At 38.5% G+C, this 16,521-nt stretch overlaps 2 protein-coding genes across 2 annotated transcripts in view; both read left to right on the top strand.

Moving 5' to 3' along the window:
• LOC111814008 (zinc finger protein 878-like) overlaps positions 1-11,630 on the top strand; it is a 12,460-nt gene extending 830 nt beyond the window's left edge. The window contains exons 2-3 of the mRNA XM_023706421.1: positions 10,961-11,087; positions 11,300-11,630. Coding sequence (XP_023562189.1) covers positions 10,961-11,087; positions 11,300-11,364 — 192 coding nt within the window. The 3' untranslated portion in view covers positions 11,365-11,630. The remainder of the gene's footprint in view (positions 1-10,960; positions 11,088-11,299) is intronic.
• LOC111814013 (zinc finger protein 345-like) lies at positions 11,598-16,226 on the top strand. The gene is made up of 2 exons (XM_023706427.1): positions 11,598-11,619; positions 13,473-16,226. Exons 1-2 carry the CDS (start codon positions 11,598-11,600, stop codon positions 15,224-15,226), a joined length of 1,776 nt encoding a protein of 591 aa, XP_023562195.1. The 3' UTR covers positions 15,227-16,226.
• Positions 16,227-16,521: the final 295 nt, after the last annotated feature.

Genomic DNA, 16,521 nt, shown 5'->3' with positions numbered 1-16,521 from the left:
CTTCTCCTTCTCCTTCTCCTTCTCCTTCTCCTTCTCCTTCTCCTTCTCCTTCTCCTTCTCCTTCTCCTTCTTCTTCTTTCTTCTTTCTTCTTTCTTCTTCTTCTTTTTTCGGATAGTGTTTATCTGTGTAACCTGGCCTGGTCTCAAACTCTTAGCCATCCTCCTACTCCAGCCTCCAGTGTGCTGGTTTTACAGTCCTGGGCCGCCACCCCAAGCCGAAACAACCACGTTGAACCCTGGTTCTCGAACCCATTGCCTCCATATGCCAGGTCTAAAGGAAACTGATTTTATTTATTTATTTATTTTGCCGTCCGGGGATAGAACTCAGAGCCTTCCACTTGCCAGGCAGGCGTATATGCTGCTGAGTTGTATCCCTGGCCCTGGAAAACGATTTTAGAGAGATTAAATGGCTATTTGTACTTTAAAGTTTTGGAAATTGAGGAGCTTAGTAATTATTAGCTGCAACTCTAATAAAGAAAATGCATTTTTTGTGGTGGAGTAATTTGACTACTTTTCAAAGTTGTTGTCCATTCTCATTTTAATTCTTACCCAAACAAATAATTCAGAACAAAACAAAACGCTTCCTCTACTCAAGCCACTTCCCTAGAAATGTGCCTTATTTATAAGCTAACTAAATAAACTTTTAATTTTTAAAATTTATTTGTTTATTTATTGCAGGGGATTGAGCTCATGGTCTTGCACTTGCCAGGGAGAGGCTTTGAATGTTAACTTGTTCATTACAATTCACTGCTCAAGTGTGGCTTGCTATGGAGTTAATTTTTTCAGTTTTTTTTTTTTTTTTGTGGTACCAGGGATTGAACTCATTACCTTGTACTTTCCAGGCAAGCACTTACTCTACTGAGCCATCTCCCCGGCCGTTATAGACTTTATTTATTTATTTATTTATTTATTTATTTTTATTTGTGTGTGTGTGTGTGTGTGGCCAGTTCAGCCCACCAGGGGGCGGCGTTGGCTGGCATGTGGTGCTGGGGGATTGAACTGTGGTCCTTGTGCTTTGCTAAACTTGTTCTAAGTAGGTGCTTTAGACCACTGAGCCATCCCTCCAGCCCCCGCTATAGCCTTTATAATGCTGAGAAATATGCGGGAGATGATGTGTTAGTTGTTGAGGGGAAAGTGTTCCTGTAGTGAACAACTTCCTAAAGGTGCTGAGAACCAGGGTGAACTGGGGGATCTACAGGGCAGTGGAGATGTGATGAACAGGAGTGCAGAGGGGCGTGGGCGTCATCTCAGACCTAAGTGCTGCAGTCCTTGGGCGTTGTGTCTAGACCTGGACTAGAAAATTGAAGCATTGAGATGGACTTGGTATAGAATAGCTACTGAAGTAGGGCTCTATTCCCATAATGAAGACATGCATTCATATAAGGAGAAGGACAAATGGATTTTGTGTAAGGAGAACCTGTTTGCATTAAAGAGGAAATGGCAGAGCAGAGGAATTGTAAAAGTGGCCTAATCAGCGGGCAGAAGAAGGAAGTATTTCTGAAGTGAGCTTGCTTTAGTGGGACAATTTTGAAGGATTGCGTGCTTGCTGGGTGACAGTAGGAAGAAGTTCCCAGGCTTATGGAGTAGAGGGAAACTTAATCATAGAGAAATACTTCTGTGTCTCCTGATCAACTCACCTAATCAATTTTGAGGTAAGATAGGAAATTAGGACACTGGTATTGGATGTTCAAAAATATGGTGGACACCACTGCTGAAGTAGAATTGGAAGGTGTTTCTGTTTTAGCCCTAAAATTTCAAGGCCTCTTTGATGTTTTTTCAGGCACTGAACTAAGAAAATTTGCCTGTACATATATCTTCCCAAAATTGATAAACAGATTTTTTTTTTTTTACATTGTGAGGCCAGGTCTTACTAAGTTGTCTAAAGTGGTGAGATCTTTTTGTGCTGTTGTCACCCCCTTGACTGTTGAGTTGACAGACATGAGCTACATATTTATAGGGTTGTGGTTCTTTTTTGGAGCAGGTCTAGATTTTGTTCCCAGGTTGTCCTTGAACTCTCTTGAGAATCTCTTGTATCAGTTACTGGAGTTGATGGATTTCAGTCCTACACTACCAGGTCTGGGTAAATGTTTTGGTTCTGAAGTCACCAAGTTTTACCCAATTTCAGAGTTTGGGTAAAATAAACATCACTGAGGCCTGGTGGTGTACAACTTCAATGCCAGCCAGTTGGGAGACTTGGTATTTAATCATGGAGGCCACTTTGAATAACTGAGCAAACCCTTTTACACTATGAAAATAATATGGTGGGTTATGGCCACTGTAAACTAACCGCTCTAAAGTCCATGAGGCCTTTAGTGAAGTCTCTAGAAATAAAGAACAGAAGTTGTATCATTGGGGCTAGGGAGATGGCTCAGTGGAATAAGCACTTCCCTGGCAAGTGCAAGGGCCAGTCCCCGGTTTTTTTTTACATTTAAAAAATTTTTTTTTTGGTGGAACCGGGGATTGAACTGAGACCCTTGCACTTGCCAGGCAAGCACTTAGTCTACTGAGCCATCTCCCCAGCCCGTTACATTTAATTTTAAAATTTACTCAGTGTCTGCACTACTGGTACATGGCAGTAATACAAAATCTTGCTTGCTCATGTGGGGAATAGCAGGAATGAGTCTCTGGTCTCAGCAACAGGACATGATGGGTGAACAACCAGGGATTTGCAGTGTACTGCATTCAGTAAGGTGCATGTTACATTTAATGTTCTGTTATAAATTTAGTTTTCTATTACAGAAGTTTCCTGACATAAAGATCAAGCTATGTGCATTGTGCGGGTTTACAGAACCTAACTCTGAGCACTGTGTGTGCGTAATTGGGTTTATTTTTGTGCATTTTCCATCTCTTTTGTTTTTAGTTACCTTTAGTTTTGTTAAGTCCTTTACCTTTTCACATGCAAACATCATCTCTGGAGCCATTTCTTTAAGTTGGCACTTAGTTGCACAGAGATCCTGAGGTTTACCTAATTGTTTCCAGGAATGCTGTATTAACCCAAGCTGTTTAATCAGGAGAATGGTTTGGTGCTGTTCAGAAAAGTGAACACTACTCTGAGGTTTTGTTTGTTTCTTTTACCTCACTCTGGTCATACTATTTTATGCACATCACCCAGATAGTAGGATAGAGAGGAAACTTTGACTTGGCAGATGTCGAGCTGAGTAGTTAGCATTAGGCTTGGGGCTAGGCTTAGCTGTAACAAGTATGCCTGTGTCATCATAGGCCCTGTAACACAGCTTCAGGTATTTTATTTCAGTTGAATGGTGTGACTTAACCTCAGAGCATACAAATTTAGTTCAGTTCAGCTTTTAGAAAGGGAGAGGAGTTTCAAGGTGCCTAGGATTTATTACAGAACCGACTATATTCATTGGATATATGGTTGTGTGGAAATAGTTTGAAAAGATGAATGGAGTATGTAAATCATTAGGGACAGAGCACCTGGGAGCCCATACTGAAGTCGAATGGGGAGGGAAGGAATGCACTGGAGAAAGTAGACAATTCACATTGAATATACTCTGATAAATTTTGTCATATAAAAGTAAGATTTGGGGCCTGTGGAGATAGTTTGGTTGTCTTAAGTGCCTGCCCGGCAAGTGCAAGGATGCAGATTCAATCCCCAGTACTGCATGCTGTACTGGCCCTAAAGCTGGGCATCGTGGTGTACACTTGTAAGCCCAGTGCTAGGGAGGCTGAGACAGGAGGATCACTGTGAGTCTGAAGTGCCCAGTGAGACCCTGTACCAAATAAGTAAATAAATAAGATTTTGGAGTATTTGATTTACTGGCATCGGAATATAATTACTACAGAAGAAGAATGTCCAAAAGAAGTCTCTTACTCTATTGTGAATAAGCATGGTTGTTTGAAATTGCCATTGGATGTTCTCCCCCCCACCCCACAACTGGGGATTGAACTGAGACCCTTGTGCTTGTCAGGCAAGCACTTATTCTACTGAGCCATCTCCCCAGCCCGTTGGGTATTCAAGTGTTTTCATCCTCTCAGCATCAAATCCCTAACCTTCCAATGGGGATTCCTCAGGAGGTGAAGAAGCTTAGAGGAGGGGGTCCTGCACCAACATCATCTCCTAGGTCCTGCTCCCTTGCCACATGAAGACACATTCAGCCATGTCTTTACTAATAGCTAGGTAGGTATGTTCAGACCAAGGAATGTGACAATAGAAGTGCCTCGAGATGAGAACGTTACTTTGGAGAAATTACTAGGAAGAGAAATTTTCAACCTGCCAGCAGGAAAGAGGATATTGTGCAAAATATGCATGTGAAGTCCCTGTTTAATCCCAGGGAAGTGACTGATGGTGGGGGGTGGGGGCTGCTATCGTTCTGGTCTCCTGCTGATTAGTTTTCTTTCTTTCTTTCTTTCTTTCTTTCTTTCTTTCTTTCTTTCTTTCTTTCTTTCTTTCTTTCTTTCTTTCTTTTTTTTTTTTCTGGCAGAACTGGGGATTGAACTTAGGCCCTTGCGCTTGCCAGGAAAGCGCTTATTTTACTGAGCCATCTCCCTCGCCCTTTGTGATTAGTTTTCAGGAATCTGGATTCTCCTGTAACCTGTGGTAAATTAATGTGACATTGTTGGATATTTTGTTCCAGGGACAGGAAGGTGCCCAAAATATCTAATTATGCTAAATTTGTGAAGGTTTAACTCTGGGCTGTGCAATGCAGGAGTGGTATCCTCCAAAGTAGGCTGCATTGCAATGATGGTAAATTTAAAATATTAATAAACACTCCCTGGTCCAGAAGATAGTGCAGTGGCGTAGGTGACTGCCTGACAAGCATGAGGTCCTAGTTCAAACCCTGATACCAGAAACCAAAACCAAAACCAAAAAAACTCAAAAACATAGGTGGGCTAAAATAATCACATAAAAATTGAAAAACAAAGTAACATTAGCTGTGATGAAATCAGTGTTTGGTCCCTTTGCCAAGCATGTGTAAACTAATGCCTTATACCCAGTACCAAGCAGTAAGCGAATAAACTGAAAAATACATTAGGTTTTATAGCTTATCATGCTGAAAATTGGGTGATATGTTAAGAATTTAAATAAGGGAAGATGAAATAATGCTGGAGAGGGCAACTTCCAGGAGTCAACCTGGTAACTTTTCATCTCCTTCAAGTAGAGCGTTCATACCTACATGCAATTTCTGACAAGCATCTGCTCATGTAATGGCTGTTAGTTCATTGATAGTTAATGGACATAGTTCAAAAAGGCCATGCTGGATGAGGTAGGACTTTGCTTTTGCTGTTAATATGTCTTTCCCATGTGGTATTTTTTTAAATTTATTTTTATTTATTTATGTGTGTGTGTGTGTGTGGTGTATGTGGCCAGCTCAGCCCACCAGGGGGCAGGGCTGGCTGGCATGTGCTGGGGGATTGAACCGCGGTCCCTGTGCTTTGCTAAGCTTGTTCTAAGTAGGTGCTTTAGACCACTGAGCCATCTCACCAGCCCCATCCCATGTGGTATTAACATTGGTAAAATTGTCACTGTGAGTTCCATGCAGTGTAATGCTTACAATTTTCAATCTACTTTTTCATATCCGATACACATATACATGACATATTTCCATATTTTAATCTAGAGATAATGTCTGTATTTCAGTATCTTATTGATTCCATTAGTTTTGTGTTGGTATTTTTTTCCCCACATATATCCTTATATTATTTGCAAGTGAATACCGTTTTACGTATTTCACCTTATTTATTATTTACTAATTGTTTTTGTTTCTAATGTATTTTTCTCTGTATCTGTGGACATGACTGTAAGATTTTTCTTCTAGATTTTAATGTGTTGGATCACATTAATTATGTAATAATTCCTCTGATACTTTTTTGAGCTTTTTCTCTATGGTCACTTATATTCTGCACAAATGTGGAGTGATGACATGTCCTGTTTTCTGTTTAGGGATTATCATTTTATGTTTGTGCTGTTTTCTCTAGTTTCATCTCTACAGACTGACCTCCCAGAGGTTCAGGGATGGCCCTCGTAAGGCCACTGTTGGCCCTAGTCTCAGATTTCCCAAAGAACCTGACACAGAGTTATAGGATGCATTCACCTCATACAACGGCTGCAGAGGTTCTTCTGCCCTGTTTTTGCTAATTTTCTGAAATTGATACCTTAGTTCTTTTCCAAAGTGCACATTGATTTGTTTTAATATGTTTGGAAGCACCCATTTTAAGTCTCTCAAATAATTGGAAATATACATTCATTGTCAAACGTTGGAAAATCCTTCAAAACTAAGTAAGCCATTCACTTGAAACATGTGTCACTTAAAATTTTGTACTTTACTCTCTCATCTTTAAGAGTGTTCTAAATATGTTTCTACTTTTCATTTTCTTTTTTCTTTTTTGCAGCATTGGAGATTTGACTTAGGCCCTTGCGCTTATGAGGCTGGCTTTTATGCTGCTGAGCTATCTCCCCAGCCCTCTGCTTTTCATTTCTTTCTTTTTTTTTTTTTTTAATTTTTTATTTATTTGAGAGAGGGGGGGGAGAGTGTGTGGTGTGTGTGTGTGGCCAGCTCAGCCCACCAGGGGGCGGGGCTGGCTGGCATGTGGTGCTGGGGGATTGAACCGTGGTCCCTGATGCTTTGCTAAGCTTGTTCTAAGTAGGTGCTTTAGACCACTGAGCCATCTCTCCAGCCCTGCTTTTCATTTCTAATTCTGTTTCACTATTTTTTAAAAAAAAAATTTATTTATTTATTTATTTATGTGTGTGTGTGTGTGTGTGTGTGGCCAGCTAGGCCCACCAGGGGGCGGGGCTGGCTGGCATGTGGTGCTGGGGGATTGAACCGCGGTCCCTGTGCTTTGCTGAGCTTGTTCTAAGTAGGTGCTTTAGACCACTGAACCATCTCACCAGCCCTCTGTTTCACTATTGTTTGAGAGCTTGTTCTGCATGGTTTCTACCCATTTGACTGAGTTGTTTATTTTTGCTCAGAACATGGGCTACTGGGTGAATACTTCTGATTTTTTTGCCGAACCGAGGATTGAACTCAGGCCCTGGCACTTGCCATAGAAGCGCTTATTCCACTGAACCATCTCCCCAGTCCATTTCCCAGATATATTAGAAGACAGAATGACAAAATATTATAAAAAAACCATGTGATAAATTCCTTTCAACTATAATCTTGTTGAACTTTTATTTGTGTTGTTAAAGATTTCTCTGCCTCCGTTAGCTTCTTTTATTCTTAAAGAAGTTGTTTTGAATTCTCAAATTTATAGCTGTAGATATGTTTTTTCCCCTTTCATTCCTGCTTTTGTTTATGTAGTTTGCTGCTCTAATTAGTGTGACATGTATTAAAGAATGTAATTTGGGGCCGGGGAGATGGCTCACTGGATAAGCGCTTCCTTGGTAAGCACAAGGGTCTGAGTTCAATCCCCGGTTCCACAAAAAAAAAAAAAAAAAAAGAATGTAATTTGTTTTTAGGAAAACTGCTGATTTTATCATTATATGATCACTGTAATCCTTGTTTACTTTGAGGTGCATGTTTAATATTGGGAAGCTATGATAGTGTCAGATTTGGTTGAATCAGTGCTACGCTGATATATCTTTTTGTGTAGCTTTCTATGCAAACTATCCTCTTAAAGCACCGTCACAGGATTCTCTTCAAGACTTCAAACTTCCATCTATTTCCTCTGGATGGGGTTCACTTGCTTCTTTCCGAAAGTGATCAAACTTGAAGGAAATTTTGTTTTTCGGATCTAAAAATCTGCTATTACCCAGATCACCAGGCTCTGTAATTAAGACCTGATCTTCAGGCTGGTGAGATGGCTCAGTGGTCTAAAGCACCTACTTGGAACAAGCTCAGCAAAGCACAGGGACCGAGGTTCAATCCCCTAGCACCACATGCCAGCCAGCCCCGCCCCCTGGTGGGCTGAGCTGGCCACACACACACACACACACACACACACCACACATTAAAAAAAAAAAAAAAGACCTGATCTTCATATCCTTCTATCTTCACAGGTGTGAACTGATCCATGTTATACTAGGCAAATGCATGAGCTGCCCCTTCCCTGAGGAGATTGTCTTTGTTAAGTAGTAGCCGGACATCATTGAGTACTTCATTAAACTCCCCTGGGGGTGCGTGAGTGATGAATTTAGCAGCTATGCGTACCTTCTCGTCATCCGACACCTGATCCTCAAAGTCCACCATCTTGGGCTGCTCTGGCCCAGCCCGGCCTCTATTCTTTATTAGGTATGCTTTTGCATGAAGAACATTCTTTTTTTTTTTTTTCAAAATTTTATTGATAAACAGCAATGAGACAGTTTCAAATCAAATCGGAAGTACAGTTTCAACAAATAATACACTGTATATATTCTTCTTAGTGGTTAATTGCTGTACAAGATGCAGACTTGAGAAGAAGAACATTCTTTTAGCTTCTTTCTATTAAGTTTTGAGTGAGTATTATAGATATTGAATGGAGGGCTATTTTGTGAAGGTTTGTAGTGTTTATTTATTTACTTCTCATGATTGTTCGCAAGGATTGATAAGTGAACCAAGGCCAAAATACTTTCTCATTTAATCTGTTGGTCACACAGTTCCTCGCTTTTTAATTTTTCTTGGAAAGAATCACATCTGTTCCCAGGAATAATAGCACAGTGTGTTTTCTAGACTTTAGAAAGAAGCCACTCATCTGCGGGATTTCAAAAACTCCATAGTAAAGAAAAAGTGTAGAATGTAACAGCTGATTCTCAGTTCTTGAAAACATCTACTTATTTTGCTCTTCCACACTTCAATTTTCATCGGTGGTTCTCCCAAATGGGATTTGACTTTTGCCTTTGCTTTAGTTTCTCTTGAGTCAGACATACTGTAGTTAAGATTTTTTTTTTTTTTTTTTTTGAACTGGGGATTGAACTGAGGCCCTTGCGCTTGCTAGGCAAGCGCTTATTCTACTGAGCCATCTCCCTAGCCATCTCCCCAGCCCAGATTTCTAAATGCAGACCTCTTTCTCTCTGAATGTAATGTTCTTCATGCAAAAGCATACCTAATAAAGAATAGGTATACCTAATAAAGATTTTTATTTTTAGATTTGTGTTCATTTATCTTAATTCCTGTATACAAAACCTTTATATTGTTAAACCAGTGAACATTTTCTTGATTTCCATAGATTTCAATTTCTCCTAATTCTGATGGCTACTTGATTTTTTTTACTGAGGAAACACTTATTTTCAATGACTGTTTTTTCTTCTATAATTTTTTTTTCTATAATTTCTACAGCTATTCAAGTTTATATTTTCCATTCCAATAGATAACTGATATATGTGGCTAGAAGAATATGCAGCCCAGATTTCTAAGTGCAGACCTCTTTCTCTCTGAATGTAAATGAAACCCATTGTGCTTTGTTCCACAAATGTATAGCATCTGTTGAATCATGAAATAAGGTTTTTTTTTTTGCTCTGAATGCCTTCAGGGCAGGTTTGGCTGGCTAGTGTTGTGGGGATCGAACTACAGCAACCTGAGGCTGACAGCTTTGTGGAAGCAGCCACTTAAACAACTGAGCTAGGACCAGGCCCCCTGAATCATGAAATAATATCAACTTTATATGTGGATACATGGAAGCTTTTCTCCCATTCCTAAGATCCATTTGTCATTCTCTATTAACCATACACCGATTAGAAAGTTGGAATTTAAATGTCTATCATTTCATGTCTTTTAGTATGCAAGGTGTCACATTGTTCACAACTTATTGAATGCCTACAATCTTTTATTCAACCATACAGCTACAATTTTTTTTTTAACAAATTGAAAGTGTGAATGGTAAGTGACTTAGCATTATTTTTAATTTTATTTTTGTGTAGAAGTTTGAGGATGGATCTCACATTGTAATCCTGACTGCCCTTACTACATAGACAACCTGAACATTGAACTCATGGCAGTCCTAAAATTCATGGCAGTCTGCCTACATCAGCCTCCCAAGTGCTGAAAGAACAGGCCTGTGCCACCTTACTGGGCTGAAGTTTTCCTTTTGTATTTAGTGATTAGCTACTTACAGTATCTCGATTTTCATATATTTCAGTTATATTTTATTCCATATTATCCTATCTTATTCCATCACAGAATTTTTCTTCTTTCTCCTTCCTTCCTTCCTTCTTATTTGGTACAGAGTCTTGCTGTGCAGCTTAGACTCGTAGTGATCCTCCTGTTTCAGACTCCCCAGTGCTGGGGTTACAGGTGTGTGTCACCACACTTGGTTTCAGTGGCCTTTATGGCACCCCTTGGATTCTGGAGCCAGCACAGCATGTGGTACTGGGGATTGAACCTGGGTCCTTGCACTTACTAGGCAGGCACTTAGATCACCGAGCTATCTCTTCAGCCCCCATAATTTCCTGTATTCATTTTCTTTCCTTTTTTCTTTTTTTTAATTTCCTGTATTCAAGTACAAGGAAATAATTTGATATCCATGAGCTATTAGTTTATAAGTTACTCTTTCCATACTTTCATTGTCTGTAGACTGGTCAAATAAACATTTGTCTCCATTCATTTTTAAGTATTCACAATTTTTATTTAATATTACATTAAATATTTTTCCATGAAAACAGAGTCAGGATTCTAAATGATAAGTACAAAAAAAGATGGACTCAGTGCAACAAATAATCAGATGTGAAAATAGATATATAATTCATGGTGCATCAGAAACTTTCATTAGTTGTTTTTCTCCTTCTGTGTTTTCTCAGTGATAATTTGCAGGCTTCCCTATGAGCTTTGCTTAAAGACAGCGCACAAGTGCAAACGCGGTGACCCTGCATGCAAGCAGTGCTATTGTTCTGTGGTTGCTTTGGCAGTGTGTTGAAGTCTAGCAGCAGAATTACCATGTAAAAATATTTGCATGCACATGGGATTGATGACCAAGACATGCAATTAACATTTGAAAGAATAATCCTCACTTCATTGAGCTTTGTATGAGAGGAGCTGAGATATATCAGGTCATGTGGCTGAACTTCAGGAACTGTGTCATTATTCAGGAGACAGTGACCTTTGAGGACGTAGCTGTGAACTTCAGCTCAGCAGAGTGGGATTTGCTGAATCCATCCCAAAAGAAGCTCTACAGAAGTGTGATGTGGGAAACACTGATGAATATTGATGCTATAGGTAAGGATGATATCATTTTCTTATTTATACACACATAGAGCATTAATTTCTGCTTCCTGAAATTAAATTTTATAAAATTTTGAAGTATATCTCAAGACTGGTTACATTATATGTGATTATAATGAATCTATGAATTTTTTTCTTTTTTTAATCTATAAATTTATATATATAATGTTATACTGATTTTTCCTATTTCTGTGTCTACCATACAGGCACAACCTGGGTTAACCAACATACTGAAGAAGAGCACAAAAAGTACTTAGTAAATCTAAGGTAATTTTCATTTATAAAAATGGAATATTTCTGAAATGTCAGCATGTGAGCTGAAATACATAACCAAGGAAACTGAAGAAATGAGACCATGTTCCATTTTATTTGTCCTCACAAAATATCCCGATCTAATGTTTTATTATCTGTCAATCCACAAAAACATTTGAATATAGGAAAGTGATGTATTGATACAAAGCAACAAATGACACTACCTGATATATCAGTACAAAAAGCTCCGTCATGATCAACATCACAAAAATGTGTGAGATTGCATTTAAGTATTTATTGTTTGCAGACATGTAGGAAATGATAGATTTTGAAGTTTGAAAGAAACTTACCTTCAAAATATTTATGTGTTTACATGAATATGAAACATTCATGATTAGAAAATTTCTCACATGGAAGCACATTTCTCAAATGCAAATGAATGTTAGTGTTGCCTTGCTAAGTTCTTTGTAAACATCCTCCAGAATATTGATCCATTGATGTTTAAAATTCTTAGAAGTTACTGTCATACATTATTTGTCAGAACATAAAAAGCTATTATTATAATCAATATAAAAAGGTACCATAAAAAAAATACAAGTTTCTAGTTGTTTCAGGTATACCTCAATGGGAATAATTGTTCACTTTTTTTTTTGCGGGACTGGGGATTGAACACAGGCCCTTGTACTTGCCAGGGAAGTGCTTATTCCACTGAGCCATCTCCCCGGCCCTAAATAAAAGAATAAAAAAATTTTTTTTTTTTTTTGGCAGAACCGGGGATTGAACTCAGGCCCTTGCACTTCCCAGGCAAGTGCTTATTGTACTGAGCCATCTCCCCAGCCCAATTGTTCACTTTTTGAACCAGGGTCTCACATTGTAGTTCAAGCTGGCCTTGAATTTACTGAGTAGTCTTGGCTGGCCTAAACCTCAGAGTGATCCTCCTGCCTCAGCCTCCTGAATGTTGAGATTGCAGTATTAGTCATCAAATTTTAGTGATCCATGCAGTGTATTCAAAGGAGAACATGAACGGGTATTCAAAATATTTATATTCTGGAAAGAGCCGTAAAGAAAATATGGGGTCAGCTTGGCACAGTGGTGTGTTCTTGTAATCCTAGCACTCTGAGAAGCTGAGTCAACAGAATGACAGCTTGAAGGTCAGTCTTAGCAAGTCAGTGGTTAATAGGAAGCTCTCTGCAAATAAATAATTAATCTGCCAGTGTAATTCAGTGCTAAGACCTGTGTTTAGCTCTCATCACTGAAAAGAAAAAAAAAAAAAAAAAAAACACCCTATATAGACAATAATGTTAGGGCCGGCCAGATATCTCAGCAGACTAAAGCTGAGATAGCATTCAATTCCCAGCGCAGTGTGCTGTGCCGGCCCTGCCCCTGGGGTGCACTGAGATGGAGGATTGAGACTGGACGTGGTAGTACGTACCTCTAATCCCAGTGCTTGGGAGGCTGAGAACGGGAGAATCACTAAAAATCGGATCTGTGTAGTGAGACCCTATAGACCCTGTAACAAATACAAAAAAAGAAAAGAAAGAAAGAAAGAAAGAAAGAAAGAAAGAAAGAAAGAAAGAAAGAAAGAGATCTCACATTAGAAACTAAAAGTATATTTAGAGAGTAAATGTAAGGACATGTGGCAAAAAAAAAAAAAAAGGTAACTATTGGGAAATGGAAGAGATGATCAGTTTAAATAGAGAAGATGAGGGCTAGTGAGGTAGCTTTGCAGACTAACTGCCTGCTTAGGCAAACGCGGGAACTGAGGTTTGATCCCAGGATGCTGTGCCGGCCACCGATACTGGGCATGTTGGGGCACTCCTATAATCCTGGCTCTGGGAAGGCTCAAAATAGGAGGATCATTATGAGTCCAAGCTGTGTAATGAGACCCTGTACTAAATGCATAATAGATAGATAGATAGATAGAATAGAATTGGTGAGAATACCTAAAAATGAATCACTATTTGATACACATATGTTCCCATCACCTAAAATGAGACTTTATATTGTGTCTTAGAGCCATATACCAATTTAAAATTCTCAAGTGAAATTCATCCCATTCATCATCAAAATTTCTTACCAGGTATTAAAGCACACTTGTTCTCGTAAATGAGAATTGTTGATGTGGAGACATTTTCATTGTGATTGATATCTTATTTGTCCTTTACAGATGTGGTACAGACAATTATTTTAAATATGAAGAGAATTTGTGCAAATGTAATGAATGTGGAAAAGTGTGCAATGAGTTTCAGTCATTTCAGAAGCATGAATTGAGGAAGGCTGAAGAGAAACCCTATCAATATGGGCAGTGTGGGGAGGCCAAATCTGATTTTAGTGAATGGACTCATCTTGTGCAGAAAATCTTTGTAGGTAAGAAAATTGCAAAAGCCTCCACAGCACCCAGGGGTATTCAGATCCATAAAAGAAATTACAGTTTGGGGACTCCATATGTATACAGACACTGTGAGGATAGTTTTATTTCTTCATACCTGATCCAAAACTTTGAAAGAAGAGATTGTGAGGAGAAGCCCTATATAACTAGAAAATGTGTAAAAGCATTAACTGTCAATAATTCCTTTCCAAAATGTGAAAAAAATCACATTGTGGATATATGCTATGTATATAAGCAATGCAGAACACAATTTTGTGATAAGTCCTCATTTCTTAGACATAGAATATCCCACACAAGGGAGAAAAAGTTTGTATGTAAGCATTGCGGCAAAACGTTCAGCAGGTCCAGTGTCTGTCATAGTCATGAAAGAGCTCACACTGGGGAAAAACCCTACATATGTAAGCAATGTGGGAAAGGGTTCAGTACACACAGTTTATGTCAAAGACATGAAAGTATTCATACTGAGGATAAACCCTATGTATGTAAGCAATGTGGGAAAGCATTCAGTACACAGAGATACTGTCAAAATCATGAGAGAATTCACATCGTTGACAAACCATATATATGTGAGCAATGTGGAAAAGGATTTGTTAGTAAGTCCATATTTTATAGACATAAAAGATCCCACAGCGGGGTTAAACCTTATGAATGCAAGAAATGTGGGAAATTGTTCAGTACAGTGGCATCTTACAAGCGACATGATAGAACTCACACGGGGGAGAAGCCCTATGTTTGCAAGCAGTGTGGGAAATCTTTTAGCCAGAATAGTAACCTTTTAGTACATGAAAGCATTCACACTTCGGACAAACCCTATGAATGCAAGCAGTGTGGCAAAGCATTTAGTACACAGAAATACTGTCAAAATCATGAAAGAATTCACATCCCTGAGAAACCATATATATGTGAACAGTGTGGAAAAGGATTTGTTAATAAGTCTATGTTTTGTAGACATAAAAGATTCCACAGTGGGGTTAAACCTTATGAATGCAAGAAATGTGGGAAAACATTCAGTACAGTGACATCTTCTAAGCGACACGATAGAACTCACACGGGGGAGAAGCCCTATGTTTGTAAGCAGTGTGGGAAATCTTTCAATCAAAATAGTAACCTTCTAGTACATGAAAGAATTCATACTGGAGAGAAACCCTATTTATGTAAGCAATGTGGGAAATCTTTCAGCAGAAATGGACACCTTCTAGTGCATGAAAGAATTCACACTGGGGAGAAACCCTATGTTTGTAAGCAATGTGGGAAATCTTTCAGCAGAAATAGTAGCTTGCAAATACATCACAGAGTTCATACTGGCAAGAAACCCTATGTGTGTAAGCAATGTGGGAAAGCATTCAGTGCACACAGATACTGTCAGAGTCATGAAAGAATTCACATTGAGGGGAAACCATATATATGTGAGCAATGTGGCAAAGGATTTGTTAATAAGTTCGTATTTTGTAAACATAAAAGATCCCACAGTGTGGAGAAACTATGTACATAAGCATACAGGGGAAAAAGCCTAAGTATGTAAATTTTGTGGAAATGCCTTCAGTACAAAAAAAGTGTTGTGAAGTACCAGGAACTCAACATATGTAAGCAATGTATGAAACGTTTCTGCATAAACAGTGACCTTGTGCATGAAAGAATTGATACTGAGGAAAAATCCCATGTATGGAAGTAATGTGACAAATCTTTCAGCCAAAATGGTAGTTTGCAAATACATCACAGAATTCACAATAGGGAGAAACCCTATATATTTAAGGACTGGGAAAGCATTTAGTTGACACAGTCATTGTCAAAGACATGAGAAAACTGTCAAGGGGGAAAAAATCCTGTGCATGTAAGCAATGTGAGAAATCTTTCTACCAATAGTGTCAAAAACATAAGAGAATTTACAATGGAATGTATCCAATACATCTGAACTATGGGGGAAAGCATACAGTGCACACAACAATTCTATCACATACTGGGAATACAAGGGAGAAACCCTATGTATGTAGACAGTGTACAACACATCTATTGCAAGGTTTCCACGTTAAAGTACAAAGTTCCCCTCATTGGGGAATAATTGCTTATAAGAAATATGGAGGAGGGAATTCAGGTGACAAAGATGCTAACCTTCAGAAAGATGTCATATTAGCTCTTGTGGCCTGAGTTCAATCCTTGGTTCTGCCAAAAAAAAAAAAAAAAAAAGAAAAGGAAGATGTCATATTGTGGCCAAGGCCTATATATACAGAATGGAAAAGCATTCACTACACATGGGTATTGTCAAATGTGTGAAATAACAATGAAGTGAAATTTCACATGTATAAAGCTATTTTGAAAATCACTCATGTAGAGATGAGTAGAAATAATTTAAAAATATTTATGTCAAAATTTGTTCATTGATTTTCCGGAAAACACTCTCCCAGATGGAGATATCCCAAAGTGTATTCATTGCATCATGTTTTTCAATAAATGTCTGATCTATTTGTCCATTGTCATATAGTTTAAAAAAAAAAGCATATGCTAAGAAAATTCAAGTGTGATGAAGATTATGTTTGTGTTTTTGATTCACAAACCCTTTCGCAAATTGGATGACACCAATTTTTCTTATGACAATTATTTCCTTTTTGGTTCTGTGACTTGTATCAGTTTCTCTAGAAAGATCCTCACAGATACATTTAGAAGTGCCCTTTGCCAGCTTTCATGATATGTCTCCATGTAAGTCTGCTTTTGATATTTAATCAGTCACAAAAACAAAAGTATTTTAAGACATTCACAAATTTTCTTAGTACATATTTTTAGTGCATAGTT

This window comes from Octodon degus, unplaced genomic scaffold, assembly GCF_000260255.1.
Source record: "Octodon degus isolate 3935 unplaced genomic scaffold, OctDeg1.0 scaffold00255, whole genome shotgun sequence".
NCBI classification, from domain to species: domain Eukaryota; kingdom Metazoa; phylum Chordata; class Mammalia; order Rodentia; family Octodontidae; genus Octodon; species Octodon degus.
This window is presented reverse-complemented; position numbering and strand designations above follow the sequence as displayed.

What these genes read in the sequence shown, in the direction of transcription:
- LOC111814013 (XM_023706427.1), top strand. Translation starts at nt 11,598, where the DNA reads ATGATCAACATCACAAAAATGT. An exon ending in GATCAACATCACAAAAATGT is followed by an intron (nt 11,620 to 13,472) that starts GTGAGATTGCAT and finishes GTTGATGTGGAG; the next exon opens with ACATTTTCATTGTGATTGAT.